The sequence below is a fragment of the Actinia tenebrosa genome, unplaced genomic scaffold (genome assembly GCF_029948245.1).
Source record: "Actinia tenebrosa isolate PJP-AT-01 unplaced genomic scaffold, QUT_ActTen_1.0 PGA_scaffold7__59_contigs__length_16204524, whole genome shotgun sequence".
NCBI lineage: Eukaryota > Metazoa > Cnidaria > Anthozoa > Actiniaria > Actiniidae > Actinia > Actinia tenebrosa.
Window position 1 is genome coordinate 15,955,581 of NW_028292584.1, and position 17,831 is coordinate 15,973,411.

At 37.4% G+C, this 17,831-nt stretch overlaps 3 protein-coding genes across 7 annotated transcripts; 2 read left to right on the top strand and 1 right to left on the bottom strand.

Moving 5' to 3' along the window:
- On the top strand, positions 1-5,102 carry LOC116287415 (uncharacterized). The gene is made up of 2 exons (XM_031694094.2): positions 1-107; positions 2,465-5,102. The coding sequence occupies exon 2, from the start codon at positions 2,481-2,483 to the stop codon at positions 5,100-5,102; it is 2,622 nt and encodes an 873-aa protein (XP_031549954.1). The 5' UTR covers positions 1-107; positions 2,465-2,480.
- A 2,010-nt stretch (positions 5,103-7,112) lies between these two features.
- Positions 7,113-13,728, top strand: LOC116287417 (putative N-acetylated-alpha-linked acidic dipeptidase). Its single transcript, XM_031694095.1, has 6 exons — positions 7,113-7,467; positions 8,310-8,523; positions 8,978-9,178; positions 10,089-10,392; positions 11,898-12,205; positions 12,588-13,728. The coding sequence occupies exons 1-6, from the start codon at positions 7,202-7,204 to the stop codon at positions 13,602-13,604; spliced, it is 2,310 nt and encodes a 769-aa protein (XP_031549955.1). The 5' UTR covers positions 7,113-7,201; the 3' UTR covers positions 13,605-13,728.
- LOC116287418 (beta-1,4-mannosyl-glycoprotein 4-beta-N-acetylglucosaminyltransferase-like) lies at positions 9,644-17,643 on the bottom strand. Of its 5 annotated transcripts, none has more exons than XM_031694099.2 (4): positions 16,525-17,643; positions 15,092-16,100; positions 11,073-11,162; positions 9,644-10,400 (listed from the first exon to the last, which is right to left on the bottom strand). In XM_031694099.2, the coding sequence occupies exons 1-3, from the start codon at positions 16,716-16,718 to the stop codon at positions 11,085-11,087; spliced, it is 1,281 nt and encodes a 426-aa protein (XP_031549959.2). In that variant the 5' UTR covers positions 16,719-17,643; the 3' UTR covers positions 9,644-10,400; positions 11,073-11,084. The 5 variants fall into 5 exon arrangements, with proteins under 5 accessions (XP_031549959.2, XP_088896125.1, XP_031549957.2 ...); XM_089039999.1 differs by having other exon boundaries at positions 14,941-16,100; XM_031694097.2 differs by lacking the exon at positions 9,644-10,400 and adding an exon at positions 10,409-10,989.
- Positions 17,644-17,831: the final 188 nt, after the last annotated feature.

Here is a 17,831-nt window from a genome sequence, read left to right on the forward strand (position 1 = left end):
CTTCAGATGATCAGGTTTTGTTACTCAGTGATTGGTTTCATCACGAAGTTGGGAGTAGGATTTGGAGATGTCTTTGGTTTACGTAGATTTGAGATAGAAATCTGATGGTAAGATTTTAAAGTACTGAGCATATTGCTTTATTATAAAATGTTACAACGAATTCTACCGTGCATAAATTTGATGACCGATACGTGTTCAAAGGAATATTTTATTTACACTATATCGTTTTTAATATGCATGACCTTAACTAACAAGGTATTCTTGAACGGGTTCTGTGTCCTGCTTTGGACTTTGGGTATCGATGATTTTATTCTCTTCGATTAAATTTAGAATAATACATTGTAGAAAAGACTGATAAGGACATTAACTTCAAACGTTCAAATCGAAATCTCTCGAGGTGGATGATTGAACACAGGCGAACGAGTGAGATGTCGAGTTTGAATCGACAAGAAGATAAATTTTATATCTGCAAACTATGGCGTCCATGTATTCTTCTATAAAAAACAAGTTTATTGAAGGACGCCGTACAAAAACATTGAAACTAATTGTCTGATATAAACATACAAAATTTGCAAAATATAGAAGTAAAAGCGTACGTCACGTCATTTGAACGTTCAAATTCTCGATATTTAAATTTCTTTCTCACGGAATCCATCTTAAATTCATCCAGATTTTCGAGTGATCAAACTCATTATAGCGATAAACAATTATCTAATTTAGTAACCAAACCCTGACATTTTCACAATATCTTTTTCTAGCACTTATTGGAAGACGACTAAACCGGAGAAAGTTAGTTTGCATCAATTATAAAAGCGTTTTGAAAATCAAATATGTTACTAATGTCACGCTTCATTCAGAAGAAGGCCTAAAAAAATAACATTCCAAACTTCAATTAGGACTTGTACATTCTGTCAAAACTTAAAGCACTCTATTAGAGCGATAACTGGAAAAATAAAAAACAACAAAAAACAAAAAAAGAAAACAAAAAAACAAAAACATGTTCTGACAAAATACAGAAAGGAATAAAAACGAAATTTTAAGCAATCGTCTCCACAGCTTGGTTAAATATTCATACCATCATTCTGTGCCAAAATTTGGACACGTTGCTTAGTTTACTGATTCCCGGTTTTAGTTGCTTGAATAAATTGAGTGTAAATTGTGAGCAAGTACTGCATGCTAAAGATCAAACACTTTGTTTCATGCTTGTGATGAATAAATATGAGTATATCTCAATCATGATTCATCAAAATAATCATCTCGCTAATGATTTAAAAAAATATAAATTATTAAAAGATCTTAAAGTAGTAGGCTGTCTGGCTTTGGAGGACAGATCGTTGATGAAGCTCTTTTTAAATGCCTCGGGTTGTGGACGCTTAACGAAGACATTGTCATTCATACTCCTGAGATTGTAAAGAATTTACCGTATTCAATAATCGACTAAAGTTTTCATAAAGCTATTCAGGTACTTCTTTGTTAATCGTTTTAAACATGATTTTTTTTCAGTTGTTCGGAACGTCTTTCCTCCAAAGTCTCCCAGTAATAATAATAATAATAATAATAATAATAATAATAATAATAATAATAATAATAATAAACTCTTTATTTACTGAGGGTAGCACTAAATAGCAATAAGCTAACAAACCTGTGGCCCTCTAATATATAAACTTTGAAGATATGTGTCTAAAAACTATAGAATTGTAACTACAAGATAAAAACCCCTTCACAAAAAAATAAATTATAACTAATAATTAATAATTATTATTGAATGAAAAAAAAGTTAGTAAATATAAAATGATATCTCAAAATAGCTATAAAAAATAAAAAAAAAAATAAATAATAGAATGAACTAAATTATACTCTAAAATGATTTAAAGTTTTTTGAGGTTTTTTGTTTTCCAGTTTAGGTTTTGGAGGATCTCCGTAGAACGAATGCTATAGTTAGCCCCAGCTAATCAACGGGCAGCTTGATTTTGATTTTTGAAGATTATCAGTGACACCTTCACAAAAATTATTCGAGACAGCACTACAGTAATCAAGATTTGGAAGAATCAACGATTTTCAAATCGTTACAACTACTTGATTGTGGAGTATTTGCTTCAGTCTCCTGAGAAGAGCAAAGGTTTTAGGAATCTTACAAGAGATCTCGGATACATGTGTTTCCCAATTCAGTTTCTCATTATGTTTACGGTATTTTTTCAGCTTCCAGTCTGTGAGTTAGTCTTGCCCATAACTTACATCAGCCCAGAGTTTGTGTCAGGGTTTGATCTGTGAGTTAGCCGTGCCCTGACTTCTATCAGCCCAAAGGCTATTTCAGGGTTCGATTCATGCAATTAGTGGCCATATTGCAATTGCACACAATTACGCAGATTAATTTAGTTTGTTTTGATTTCTGTAAAGCATATGATAATTGTAATGCCTTTAGTTTTTGTAATGTTTTCACTTACATTTAATTTTTAATTTTTAGTTCAAGATAGTTCATTATGGCGTATGATGCTCATGACTTTTTCAAGTCACACGGAAGAGACAAAACGTTGTTGGACGTCGCAGTCGCTGAACTCGATTTTCTACAGCTAGTAGACAAGTATCCGGTCTTATTTGGTGGTCCAGTACTTGACAATGCCATCCGTCGCTATGAATGCTTTTGGCTTCCTCTTCTAGCAAAAGAAAGCAAGAAAAACAAGGAACGAGGGAAAGACAGAGACAAATTCTCTCTGCAGGCCGCACCTGTTGATGTGGCATGGGTATGGCACTTGCATATGCTCGCTCCTTTGGCCTACAAGCAAGACTGTGAATCCATGTTTGGTGGACTTTTAGACAGTGAATATCTTGCCAGAAATCATTCCGTTGCACAAAATCTATGGCAGCGGCTTTACCCAGATGAGCCTTTTGACCTGGACCTCACCACGGCACCCACTTACCTACAACAGTACAAGTCCCAGCTCAAGTACAATTTACAATCAGCTGCGGAAAGGCAAAGTAAGTTTTACTACAATGTATCCCTGCCACATTATAGAGATACACAGTTTTTGAAAGACGCAGTAGAGAGATACAAGCATCACTTAAACCTAAAGAAAGCCAACCCAAGAACATTTCTTGTTCCTTGCTACGACTTTGACCTTATCTGGCATGCACATCAGTTGTGTCCAGAGAAGTATCATCAAGATACGACTGCCATTTTGGGGTATCTTCTCAACCATGATGACACAGAAACTGGCAGAGTTCCAGGATCAAAGCTTTATGAGTCGGAAATTCTAACGAGAGTTGCCTGGAAACAAGCAGGGCTCGAATTTTCCAAGAGAGGTGCCATGCACAGGGGTACACCTCTTCCAAAGATACCTCCAAGGCAGCCTGGAATCTTCAATTCGTTAGCCACGCTTATATGTGAGTTGGAGCTGACGAAAATTGACACTCACTTGAACCCAAAGAAAAAGTTCCAAATAAGAGTCACTTCAAACGGTTTTGAGGTGAGAAAGGTTGTCAAAGGAGGTGAAATGTCCTTTGGAAATTCAATGGATCCATTGCTATCAGGAATGAAAGCTTATTCTTCTAAGGACACATCTTTTACAGCTACACTTTTTCATAAAAGACTGTTTGGAAAAAAACCTCTCCAATATTCAAATGTTAATGTTAAGACATTCATCGACAGCCTGGAGAATCCCAACCAGACATTCCCAGCAGTGAGCACTAACGCTATTTCTTTCAACGAAGGCGCCGTGGAGTTAACATTCCGAGTAGTCAGTCCACCAACCATGGGAAATTTTGAGTTTGACGTCGTTCCAGAGCAAAACTTTATCAAAGTCAACCACGTGGCTCACGTTCTAAGCCAGCCGATGCTCATGCTGTCGCAAAAGAACATAGATATGGCATCTTTGCCTGGAGAAATGGCGACCAATCAGATTAAAGATCACCGTGGACAGGTTGTCTTTACCTACAAAATCGTGCACTCAGCAGATTGTATGCTTTCTGCTGTGGAGATTCTAGATATTTTCAACAACCTCGCTGCTACTGCCCATGTACTAGATATTGGTGCTCTTCCTGAAGCTAATGAGGTATCGAACGAAGGACCCAACTGTGTTACGGTCGCAGGAAGAGAGGGAGCTCGGGCGATGCTGATTCGAAGCCGAGATCAAGACTATGGTATTTGCGTAGGAAAATGGATCAAAAAAGAAGTAAAAAGCAAACGGGGACGCAGAAAGAACATCTCGTTCATGGGGTTGAAATATTACAACCTTAACGAAGATGCTCAAGGGTGGTGCAAAGTGAAAAAGCTTAAGAACTCCAAATTCCTACTCGTTCTCAGACCAAGTAGCTCGTCTCAAGTTCAAGTAAAAGTTGATCTCAACGATGGACACATTACCGTGCCTGCAAGCGGGACTGAAGATATCCCACAGTGCCTTGCAGTTTGTTTTGCCGTGTCTGTACTCCACCTTCTCTGTCGTCCATACGCACCCAAAGAAGATCAGAGTGCTTCGCCTCTCAGTAGGAAAACAAAATTGGACAAATATGCAGCAACTAGTGTCACAGGTACAAGAGTACGTCGAAGAAGTCTTTCCAACAACAGCTATGTTCTCTATGCCACCCCTTGCATGATGCTTGCTGCCGGATACTGCTGTATGACCGTACCAACCAATGTATACTTAATGTCTTCTGCTGCAACGGGACACGTAGGATGGGATTTCTGCCCAGAATACTACGATACTGTTGAGTTGGAAGAGATGGATTGTGACGGAGAGTGGGGAAGTAGCATTGGTTTCAACGAAGAGGGCGTTGAATGGGAAGAGAATGCCAATATTGGATCGTTTGATGAGGGAGCCCAAGACTGGGGAGATGGTGGTATTGATGATGGCGATTTTGGAGGTGAATTTGGGGGATTCGATGATGGTGGTGGTGATGCTTGTGGAGGCGGTGATGGTGGTGACTGCGCAGGTGATGCCGGTGGATGTGGTGGGGATGGTGGTGGTGGAGATGGTGGTGGAGGATGTGGTGGTGGGGATGGTGGTGGAGGATGTGGTGGTGGGGATGGTGGTGGTGGAGGATGTGGTGGTGGCGGAGGGTGTGGTAGTGGGTGTGGTGGAGGCTGTGGTGGAAGTTGTGGTGATTGAGGGTGCGATGCTGGCTGTTCAGGCTAACGTCAAGGGATGCAGTATTCTGAAAAAGATTTCGAAAACTAAAATCATGTAACTTAAGTCAACATTCATATATTGCACTTTAAGAAAGGACCTTAAAATAATCAAATGATTAGCTATCCAAGGATCCACGGAACTTTAACTATGTAAGAGCATGAAAAATGCATCTTCATGTGATATGTCTTTAGTTATAGCAGCTTTAGAAATTAACCATTGGTGCTTTTAGTAAATGTTTTGTTATAGTTTTAAAAGTACTTTAAGGTGGCTCAACTGGGTTTTATCCGCGCGATACCATGCAACTTCAAATCGCAAATACTCGGATGCAAACAATCCAATAATAATTTTTTTAGAGGTTTCAAAGGAAAGATAAAATTTTCGAATGAGCATGTTTTTACTGAAATCGGAATTAATATAAGATTGCTGTTAAGCGTTGGTGCGTTTACTTCATTGCCTATTTTCTCCGTTTTTTGACCTAGGTTTTTAAATTGCTTTTGAGATATTGGAGGATAACTAATTTGCTCAAGGTACAGAAAATTTGAAGAAAATCCCAGTGGAGCCACCTTAAGTTGTCTATGTATTGAAATAACATAAACAATAACGGAACTCCACCAATGTTTGGATTATATACATCCATATAGTTTCAGAGAGCTTGTTGCACTCTAATAATTTTTCAGTTTATTTATGGAACACAATGAAACATTTCAGTAACAAAAGATCAATTACTTGACAGACAAGGAATAAAATTTGTAACACTTTTTCTCGTATCTTATTCATTTGTGCTGTTTGTGTAGTACATATATAGCTTTTTCAAAAAAAGTTGGTGAAGATTTATTGAATGATGTATTTAGGCCTGTATGCACCCAGACCCGAAATGCACTAGTGAGCGTAAGGCACCACAGTTTGGAATTTTCTCAAACTTTGTCTGCACAGGGATATTTTTCACGTAACATAACAATGGTTTATTCACAATTCATCACCTTGTATACAGAAAATAGAAGGAAAAAGAAAGAAAGAAAGAAAAAAAAGTTATCCCTATCTAGTTCTATTTAGTTCTGTCCTGACATTATTTACATTTAAATATAATGTATTTTAAGTTTGGTGAACGACGAGCGGCGTACAACATTCAATAATAATAATAAACTACATTTATAAAGCGCAGATTAGCACAAGGTGTTCATCTGCGCTGAATACAGAAACAATACACAATAAGTAGAAACATAAAAGCTAAGTTAATCAATGGGAATTACAAAAACAACTCAATAAAGGCTTTTCTATAAAAATATGTCTTTAAGTGTTCTTTAAAAGAAGGTAATGATGTAATATGCCTAATACTAGATGGTAAAGTGTTCCATTCTACTGGCGCAGCGTATGAAAAAGTCAACAACGTACTTTCACCAAGCTTTTTTACAAAAATAGCTGTATGCAAGGTCCCGAGTTACGTTTTCAACTGCAAGACGTTGCTGTCTGCTTATCACAGAAGCTATGGTCAAAGCTATCTCTTGCCCTGCCAAAACCCATTCTTTCATTAGCAATAAGCTCGCTATTATGAAAAAAGAACTTGCTTTTGTCTTCTTGGCTTTGAAGACAGGTTTCATATTTAAAAAAAAATCACATATATATTAAATCATATCTCTATTACTAATTATTATTATACAGAACATCTTTAAGGAATATATATGGTATCTGATAACTTTATGGTGTTTCTGCAACAGCAATAGTCATTTTGGTAGGGACATTGCAACCGTCAAAATGAAGATAAGATATATTCCTAATTGTTTCCAGAATTTTACTATCAGTACTGCTTGTCCCAAACTTCGTTATTGGTGGTACTTTTTTAAGAATCTATTTTTCTGAGCCAAGAGAAATTTTCAAGAAATTTGAATTTTGTAAATTAATCTAAGCCATTCAATGATAAGAAAGTTGACCTCGAGCATGGCAGTTTTGTTAGCATTTTAAATGAGCCGCTGTCTAAACTGACAAAAGACTCATCCAAGTATCACTATCAAATAAGCGTCCCCGACAGAAAGAATAAGTACTGTCTACTAAACCTAAAACAAAAACCACTTTGTTAAGAGATGGACTTCCAAGATGAAAGCGAGCTTACTTTTAAGAAAAAGAAGAAACAAAGACGTACGCGTTGTCGATGCATATTTGTTATCATCGTTATGGTATTGCTTGTGTTTTTTCTTGGCTTCATCATTGGATATTTTTCTCGAAAGATACCGTCAACAAGCGAGACCTCTTCTCCAGCTTCGCAGAAAGCAAACAAGGAATCCAGAGAAAAAGCTTCAAGCACTTTCCAAAGTAGTGTTGATAACCGCGAACTGGAAAAAAGTGTGAGGTATGAATAAAGCACAAGTCTTAAGTTGAGAGTGACTTTGTGTAGGCCTGGCCTATATAGGCGGACGGTTGGCGAACAATTTGCACGCATTACTGCTATGTTCATAAACATGCGAACTCGGTAGCTGCAAGCTGCACGCTGAACTTTAGTTTTTCACTACCGTCAATCGAAACTAATCAGTCGGTAACTTTCATATTTTTGACTAGAGGCAGCGAAAAACCAAATTTCAACGGGCAAATCGAAGCTACAGGTTTCGTTTACAAAAATAGCAGCATAGGCCTGAATTCATTTGAAGGCTCTTTTGTCGCTCCATGTCACCGTATTTAGTTACTTTTCGATATGAATCATGCACAGTAATAATTTTCACTGTTTTTAAATTCATCAATTGATCTGTGTTACTCGCATATATATAGGTATTTGATTGACAAGTTTCTAGGATTGCTTCTAACATACTTTGATAATATTTCAATTATTCAATAATGAGTTAATCTGCACTTGAATTGTTTTTCGTTTTTGTTTGAAGGCCATTAGGTCAAGTCGTGCATAAAAAATTGCCATTGATTTAGCAAAGCTAGTGCTTAGCATATAAAATCCGTGAAAATGTTAACTCACAAAATTGTCTACGGTCTAGTGAGGTCTACTGAGCTTAATTTGTACTTTTTTTGCAATTTCTAACACTTGGTGACATTTGCATTAGTAAATACAGCGTAAGATCCTTTGTTTATATTTATGTAATCCTTCTACTTTGCACTAGTTAGTACATTTTCACAAGTTTATTGCCTTTGCCTCGCGAAAATCGAGAAATAAAAACTTAATTTTCTAATAAACTTTCCATTCAACAGATGGTTTTCCAAACGGCCTCACATAGCGGGATCAGAACAACAGAAAGAATTAGCAGAGGAATTGAAAAAGAGGTGGATTGAGTACGGTTTTGACGAGGTTGAAATGCCTGCATACGATGTTCTCTTGTCGTATCCTCAAGTTGACAAACCCAACAAAGTGACTTTGATGCACAGCAATGGTACCGTGGTCTACACAAGCAAAGGGGAAGAAACGGTATGTCGTGGCTAATAGGAAAATATAACGGCTAATATTCATAAATATATACTAAAAATGCAATGGTTCATTGGTATATCCTAAAAGGCACTTGTATTTTCTTCAGTTAAATGACCCTTCAGGCAAAGTTCGTTCTTCTTTTTAATTTTTTTGTTACGTGTACTGTTACTGCTGATTTGGCGGGATATGCGCGCGCACATCTTTTCCCTTTTCCGCCAATTCTGGGACTTTTAACTCTATTGATGCTTTAAACAATCAATTGATGGCAGCCACAAAGGACTTTCTTTAGTAGGCACAACAATACAGTCTTTTTCCCTGGGAAACTTTCTCATGTAGATCAGATTAAACCAGATTCAATTGTTCCTGCCTCCTGTCATGGCTGCCATCACGTGATGGTGCAAAGCCTCTTTACTGTAGTAAATTAATATTCAGGCTATTTATTGTTTTCTTCAAGGTCCACGATGCAGCAGAGAATGACACTCTGGTTGTCAGGCCAGTGCTTGGCTATGCTCCTGCCGGTACCTTTGAAGGAGAAATAGTGTTCGTCAACTATGGAAGGGTTGAAGACTTTGAGAAACTGAAGAACGAGCTGAATGTGTCCGTGGATGGAAAAATCGCTATCATGAAGTATGGGAAAATATTTCGTGGAGACAAGGTAAAAATTGTTGATTCTCTTTTTTTCCTTTGAAAGACAAACGTCCGATACGTTACTATAGTTGCAAACGTTTCATAAAGGCTTGGAAAAGGAACTGGTTTAAAATATTAACTAAGCCCTAAATTCCATTGTTTCGATGCAAAACACGAAATACTAAATTATATTGAATTCAGAGTGGTAGATTACTGTTGCTTTGTTCTTTTGGAAATAGAATGCTTACAATATATCCGTGTAATTAAAAACCTATCTCGGGTTTATAATTCAGCCTTGTTCTCCCCTGCTGATATCAATTCCACCCCCGGCTTTATATTAAGAATCTGGGTTTTCCGAAGAATTTAAGAACCTACATCAAACAATGGATTTAGGGTGTGGTTAATTTTTAAACTGTATTCAAGTTCAGGACTTCTTATTCACTTCGTATTGTACTGATTTGACACACTGTAATTAACTATGGACGTACACACCAACAATGTCAATGTCATTTTTATTGAAGCAGGGTGGCTCTTCAGCAACTAGGGTAGTATCCATAGGGGACCTACAAAGCTATCAAACTACTTACAATATTTAGATAAGAAACACATTAATATCAATTATTTAACAAGTACGTAAACTAGTCCCAACTCAGTAGTAAACGCAGTCCCGTCTATTAAAATCTAGTCATTATCAGCTTAATAATGCTTGTAGCCATGAAGATCTTCAATGGCACCGCCATTAGTAATTAGTAAGTATTAGTAAAAATGAATCATCATTAATTATTACGTTAGATTATTAAAAGAAAAGAAACTTACTAGCTTCGTCTCATTAAAGTTGGCTGGATCAAAAACATGAAAGACGGGCCACCATTTAAAACAGATTCTAACTTACCACTTATATTATTAGCTCAAATCATAACCTATTATTTAATGAACAGGTTGCAAATGCTGCACGGTTTAACGCCAGTGGAGCCATCATATACACAGACCCCAAGGAATACGCCCCTGAAGGGACCACACCCGATAAAGTGTACCCTGAAGCGGTCTGGATGCCACCCACTGGGGTCCAGAGAGGTACAATATACACGGCTCTTGGAATAGGTGTTGGGGATCCACAGACTCCTGTACTACCATCGATAGAAGGGATTTACCGACGCCCATTGAACGAGAGTCAGTTGCCCAGTATTCCTGCACAACCCATATCGTATGGTGACGCGGTGCACTTTTTGAAGCACATGAAAGGTACAACCCTGAAGTATTATTATCAGGATATGTTAATCAAGTGGCATTTATAGTACGCTAAGATCAGTGGAGCGTTCAAACATACCCATTTACCGAATAACTAACAGAATAGCTATACTGTGCTTCCAATAGACCTCTTCGGCTTGGCGTAATGTTTTCTCATTTCAGACCACGTGTCATTCCCTTGAGAATAAGATTCTTTGTTTGAGCTGTATCCATATTCATGTGTCTTTTCATGTACAACCGAGCGCAAATCTTAAACGAAGAAATTATACTCTAGGGAATGACATGTGGCCGACACTGGTGAAAAACGCACTGCGCACGCTCGGAGATGGCGTAGCGTAACTAAGGGCAACTTATGTTTTTGATGCCGGTGTTTTGATTGTTTACAAAATCGCAAAACTTAAGAAAAATGCTGAAAAGTTAAGGTTGTCCTTTTCGCAATAGCAAGATAATTTCGATAGTGATACACTGCTGATTTATACAAAAAAACTTTTGTTTATACAAAGCAAAAATAATCTTTGAATGATGCCGCCACTCACGGCCCGACGTCGACATCCAGCATGGCTAATTTGCAGATAATCACATGGTCGGATTCTATGTAAAGAAATCCAAAAACATCTGTAAAATTCCAAAACGAATATTAAAAAAATAGCCCTGTCGGTTAAAATAAAACCTACCTTTAGATGTGATCAATTGTTATTGTCCGCCATTTTGTTTTTTTTCTCCCAACGCATGCGCAGTGCGTTTTTCATCAGTGTCCATGTGGCCTGAAATGTGAAAACATTACGTCAGAGCCGGAAAGGTCTACATCATAGATAATGGGCCCAGTTGACTTTCACATATTCCCAATCTAATGCAAATAAACAGACGATCTACTGCGTTATTGGATTCGCCTCTTTGTCGCTAGACCCGTACAGTTTAGGTGTAATGTCTTTTTCCATTTCATACTCTGTCAATACTCTCTTGAGTATTGATTCTTTGTTTCGTGTTAATAGTTATAAAATTACATCAACGTAGATCTGGTTCGAACAAAAAAATCCTGTTCCTTAGGAAATGACATGCACTTGGTATAAAAGCATTACGCCTTATCTTAATAGTTCTATTTACACATACTTTCTCATCCTCATTAATAATTCATGAGTAAACCAGCCAAGCAATGGGCTATTTTTTGTGTCACATGAAGCTACATGAAACCTGGTAAAGTCCTGTAAAAGTCCTTGGACTGAATCAAAATTAATTCAGGGACCTGTCCCTTAAGGCTTTCAGTCCTAAACAAATATTGTAACCTCCCGAATCATTAATGAGTATGAGAAGCCATTTCAAAGCAAGCTCGGCTGCGCCTCGGATTGGAACTAATTAAGCGGAATTGAAATCCCGTCCAGTCCTCATTATCGGCTTTGAAATATTACTTCAAGAATCCTGTTCCTAAAGGGAATGACACTTGGTTAAGCAATACGCTTTAACTGAATGTTTCTATTTACACATACTTTTAACTGGTTAAGGTAATGAAGTACCCGAGTCATGGAAAGGCGCATTGCCGATAACATATCGATTGGGACCAGGCTTCAACGAGAACATGAAAGTCAAGATGGAGCTTCATAACAAGATCGAAGTCAAGACTATCTACAATGTCATAGGTACGATCCACGGTAAAGAGGAACCAGATCGATATGTGATCGTAGGTAACCATAGAGACTCGTGGGTGTTCGGGGCAGTGGATGCAGTAAGTGGTACTGCGTCTACATCAGAGATTGCACGTGTGCTTGGGTCACTCAGAAAAACAAAATGGCGTCCAAGAAGAACTATAAAGGTAAGCTATTTCCTTTAACCTCTGTAGCCCTCAAAGTTTACCTCAAAAGATCACTGACGCTTCCAAAATACTTTTCGGTATCTAATGTTTCTAGTTTGTTTTCGATAACAAAAACTCCTTCAGAATGAGATTTGTGCAATAAATAAAAAATTAAATAATAATAATGATAATAATAAAAAAAAAAGGTAAAATAAAATAAATAAATAAATAAATAATATAAAAAAACACAATGCCCTTAAAAAACACTTATCATGTTATTATAAAATAAATGTTATAAATCTCGCGTTTTGGTTGGTTTGGAGCGCGTGCTTCATTAGAGCACACAGCACACGCGCACTTTTCCTATTGGTGCATTTACTGTGTTATTGTAATTTTGTATCAGATTGCAAGCTGGGGAGGTGAAGAATACAGCTGCATTGGTTCAAGAGAATGGGTGGAAGAACACAGAGAAAAATTAGACCAGAGAGCTGTTGCCTACTTGAACGTCGACATCGCTGTAGGCGGAAGCTTTGCACTAGAAGCCTTAGCAACTCCACTATTAAAAGAACTTCTGATCAAATGGATCAAAATAGTTAAGGACCCCAATGCGCATGACGATAAAGAGAGTGTCTATGACATCATGTTGGAGCGCAATCCGTCCAAGGAAGACCCCAAGAAGCCTAACGTGAAAGTCTTGACTTCAGTGAGTGATTTTGCGCATTTTTATCATCACATGGGCATCCCATCTACTGATATGACGTATCAGTTCGGGTATAACAACAGTGTGTCGTACTACCCAGTCTATCACACTCAACATGACACTTTTCAATGGGTCAAGAAGTTTGTTGATCCAGAGTTTAAATTCCACAAGGCGGTGACACAGATAGTTGGTGGTATGCTGCTTGAAATTGCAGACAGTCCTATGCTTCCAATGGACGTGTCTACGTATGCTGATGTGATTAGAGATGCTTATAATCTCCTTAAATCCAAAGAAGAAGCAAACTTACAAAGTCACGGCATCACATTGAAGCATTTAGCAAACGCTGTTGAAAAGTTTCTCGCTTCAACGAAAACTTTCAATGAAGTCAAGTCTAAACTCACTGGCGATGATGTTGACAAGAAAAGCTTTTCTCTTCTACGCAGACTCAATGATCAAATGGTCAGCGTGGAAAAGGCATTCGTTTATCCCTATGGGTTGCCAGGACGACCACTTATCCGTCACGTAGCCTTTGCACCTGAGCGGTACAATGCTTATGGTAGTTCAAGTTTCCCTGGGATAGGTGACACATTGTTTGATGCAGCAAGAGGAGGCAATTGGTCTGATGTCGATCTCCAGATATCAGTGGCGTTGCAGTCAATCTTATCAGCTACTGACGTCATAAATCCCGAGGATGTTGACAAGAAAGCTGCTGGTGTGTGAAGTGATGAAGATGCGAAGACCGCGTAGTTGCTCTTTTATAAACCCTTCCTTAGCCACTTTAGTTAGTGATTGAGAATGTATACACAAGAAAGGTTATGACACCATTAAAGTCAGTCAACATGTATTTAACAAAAGTGTTTTACCTTGTTTACATTACATTGTTTTCTCTCTAGCTCCCTCCTTCTTATTCTTTGGTTTTTTTGTTTTTCTATTTTGTTTACTTTGTGCAGTCTGAGTGAAGACGTGACCTAGCTAACAGCAGTAATAATTCGATCCGGAGCTGTATCAGTAGATGAGATTTTTCTTTTCTTTATTAGAGGACTACTCATTTCGTCTGGTTTTTCGTGTTACGACTAACTATGATAATAATGGATCCGGATGGGAAATATGCACACTAACACGTTTTAGTATCTTAACACTAGTGAATATAATAAATCCTGCGCGCTCATTGGTCACAATTTAAGTCTTATGCTGTGATATTCACCTACAGGTGAATATAATGCGCTCGCGCACGCTCGTTTATCGATTTGTGCAATTTGCAGAGATAATACAATATGAAAAAAAAAACCTAAATTTATCATTATTAGATATTTCATACCAGCACGTCATGTTTTTATATGTTTTATTCATACGATTTTTTAATGCAGAAAATAGTTTTCTTATATATTATTTTCGAAAATATCTATTTGCAGTACAGCTATTTCTAATAGTAAAAGGTTTGAACCCAGGTGTATATTATATTAAGTTTAATTTTTAGAATGTTTTCAATTTTTTGGAAAAAATAGAAAATATTCTAAAAATTAAACTTAAGATATTTTCCAAGATATCCAATTAGATCCATATAGGCATTGTAAATATAAGAAGGAATATGGATTTTCAGGACTTTTGAAGTAGTTTCAATAGGACTTCAAAAGGATGGCGATCTGGTTGTCACGTGACTTAGTTTCCATGGCAACCAAGGCTTTAAGGTTCCTTCTTTTCACAAAAGACATTAACTTGCCAAGTTTGGGTAAGATTGGTAGAAAACTGGCTATGATATAGCTAAACGGTTTTTCATCTGAGAGCTATGCCTTAATGATGCTGAGTAGAACGTCTTTTTCCTGTGCTATCATTAATTTCATATTGTTATACATTACAAGGCTTGGTAAGCAATATCCCACATTAAACAAGTTAAAAACATTCGCCAACTTTTTTTTCTTCAAATATCTCATGCTCTTCATTTACTTACATAATATAATTATTAAAAACATTATTGACATGTATTTTAATATATCGGATGTCAAAAGCGTATGCGCACTATTGTAAAAGGCATTGTCCTTTTCCTCAATATATTCACCTGTGTAAATGTTCGTCATCAAGTGAGGGAATTTGTCAGCATTTTTCATGATGTAAGGAGGCGCATAGAAAGGGTCGCTCTCTGGGGATGCTATCTGGGATTCCGCACGATTATTAAGATTAGACCCATCGAACCATTTTCCATCTCTTACCATATTTCGAATACTTTCAAGGCTCATTTTTTCAGGTATGCTACCCCATCTCGGCCAATCTGCATTCTGAGCTGACATAAACTTTGTTCTAATGCCTTTAAGATCAAAGCAGCTTGAGCAATGCCACCCAGCAAAGTGTCCAACTTCTCCTAGGAACCATGGGTGAACCAAACTAGTCTGTCTGTATTCCAGGAATTCCTCTTGTTTGTTTTTAGTCACGCCATGATGGACGTCACGCACTAGATTGGAGTCATCATGGTAGACTTTCCTCAACATACCAATTGTACATCCAGCAGGTACTTGACTGTAATGACGGTGCTTCCAGAAGTATCCAAAGGCAGACCATCTAAAACGGAAGCCAAACGGTTCTGGATAACGATCATGAGCCTTCAAGAAGATAAGAGAGTCACGTGAAGGTATTTCGTCCATATCAAATACTAAGAACAAGTCATCATCAGCGACGTTCCTTATATTAGGCATTCCTCTCTTCCCAAGATAAGACCTTAGATACGAGTCGGCAATATGACCTTTTTTTCTCCCATTAAGAGGAAAATGATCAAGATATAAATACAACATTTTTGAATGGAATTTTTTAAGGTAGCCTCGATGAAGTCTGGGAAGCAGCCGTACGGGTTTCCTGACACCGAATGCTGAAAAAGGTGACTCCAGAATGATGAACGCGTCAACTAGATCATTCAAGTCATTAAGTATTGCTTCTAGCATTGCAAATTCGTGGTTAAAAGGAGCTGCATAAATAATACGCCTGGCTGTTGCAGGTCGAAATTCCAGGAATTCCTTGGTTGTAAGTTCTTTGGAAAAGTGAATGGATTCTGGTATGTTGCAGGATTTTCCAAACCAACCGTTTTTGCAGACACATCCTTCTTTATCTACTTTTTTCGTTCCTTTTTTAAGGCATGGTACTGTTCCGTTACTAGCTACGAACTCAGAAATTGGCCGTGGTGCAGGTAATGTCAGTATCTTGGGCTTCAGATGAGAAAACCCTTTTAAACTGCAAGAAAAAGAAGAATGAAAATTATGATTCTTAAGTACCATTGTAATTTCTTTCTCTTTTCTTTACTGCATGAAACTTAGAATCATTTTGTATTTTCTTGCTAATAGAAGCGTGACAATTGGTTTGTGATGATGTTCACCAATCAAACAAATTTTCCCATTTTTCAGTTTCAGCCAAATAATTTTAAAAAATATTGGAATTTATACTGAAAAAGAATTTTAAAATGAGAGTAGAAAATATGTAGCACAATCCTCCCCTGATCTCTTCCTCCAAAGAGCGACATAGTCTAGGTGAAGAGGGGTTGCATTCGCAGCATCTCGTTTTTTGACTGCCTACTAGAAACTAGGCAATCCATTCTATTTTATGTGACCTTAGTGACAATGATTTGGATTAGGATTGACCCGCGTTTAAATTAACTCACCTCGATTTCGGGACATGAGCTTGATGCTTGTATGTATTCCTGTCCAAATTCCCTGCAGTAATATTTTCCGACTTAATGATTAAGTTCGTTATAAAATACAGCACGAGAAGCATTCCAAACATCAACAGTCTTCTTGGAGAACACAAACGCCTGCATGGACAAAAGAAAAACAAGAATCGACAATTGCGTAGCATCTTCACCAACAAAATGAGAACTTTTCTTCACGTGGAAAAATCGTTTGCTCCTTGATAAATTTTAATTTCTGAAGAGTGGTTAAGTTCTGTGAACCCGAAGCATGAATCTTTATATATTTGTAATACGTTGCTCTGAATAGTCCCAAATTACAGCTGATGTTCAAATGCTGTTTTTTCTTCCTCGACATGAAGGTTCCTGTTTTCCAGGAGAAATTTTGGTTGATTATTTTTCTTGGCAGCACGGAAATTATTTTCTGTAATACGTCTGTGTGGCGTTACATATAATTTATTGGATAAAAATACAAGCGTTTTGAAACTGTATTTCGAAGTTTTTCGTTTCGGAGTCTCTTGTGTATGCCGTCTTAGCTAGTTACAAGTGATTCCTCAAAATGGTGAGCTCAGTTTTACGCCGTATCGCGAAGGCAGGAGAATTCTACTAAAACTGATTTATTGATAAACAGCGAAGTCACATCACATCATCATCATAAAATATCTTTTAAGCAAATTTTCATTCATTATAAAAGACTCGGCAATCCAGTTGTCTAGTCTTCTTTACGTTTCCAATGACCACAATCGTCAGGTTAACCAAAATCCCGTCAGCATTTGCAGTCAATATTACTGAAAACTTTCAACGTAACAGCTTAAGTAACGGCATACATCCAACTGCTTGAGGAGATAAGTATTTCTATCAACGTGCTTGCAATGTGCTTTTGTCGTCGTCCACAAACCGTTAGGTATATTATCGTATTTGTCTTGACTCCCTCTCAAAACAGCTGATCACAACAACCACAAGCCCTGTCCATTAACTCTTTGCAATCTAGATCTCTTGAGAATATGGTATTTTTGGTGATAAAATTAGAAAATAAGTTACTTTTCTTACGAAACTAGACCTAGGCGATGTAAGTCCTTTGAGTCACTTTTTTATACGCACTAATGGCTTTTCTACAAAAGGAATTATTACCAAATGCAAATTTTATATGCAAATTCCGATTTATTCAATGTTTACAGCAAAATATTGGACTCTAGAATTGCTCATCAATCTTAACAAATTTCTCGTTCGAATTCATAGGTTTAACGAAGGGAAAATTTCAAGTAAATTTTTTTAAGCAAAAC

Coding starts and splice junctions, on each gene's coding strand:
- LOC116287415 (XM_031694094.2), top strand. CDS start 2,481: ATGGCGTATGATGCTCATGACTTTTTCAAGTCACACGGAAGAGACAAA.
- LOC116287417 (XM_031694095.1), top strand. CDS start 7,202: ATGGACTTCCAAGATGAAAGCGAGCTTACTTTTAAGAAAAAGAAGAAA. Junction 8,524..8,977: donor CAAGCAAAGGGGAAGAAACG/GTATGTCGTGGC, acceptor GTTTTCTTCAAG/GTCCACGATGCAGCAGAGAA. Junction 12,206..12,587: donor GTCCAAGAAGAACTATAAAG/GTAAGCTATTTC, acceptor ATTTTGTATCAG/ATTGCAAGCTGGGGAGGTGA.
- LOC116287418 (XM_031694096.2), bottom strand. CDS start 16,718: ATGCTACGCAATTGTCGATTCTTGTTTTTCTTTTGTCCATGCAGGCGT. Junction 16,101..16,524: donor GCTCATGTCCCGAAATCGAG/GTGAGTTAATTT, acceptor TTTTTCTTGCAG/TTTAAAAGGGTTTTCTCATC.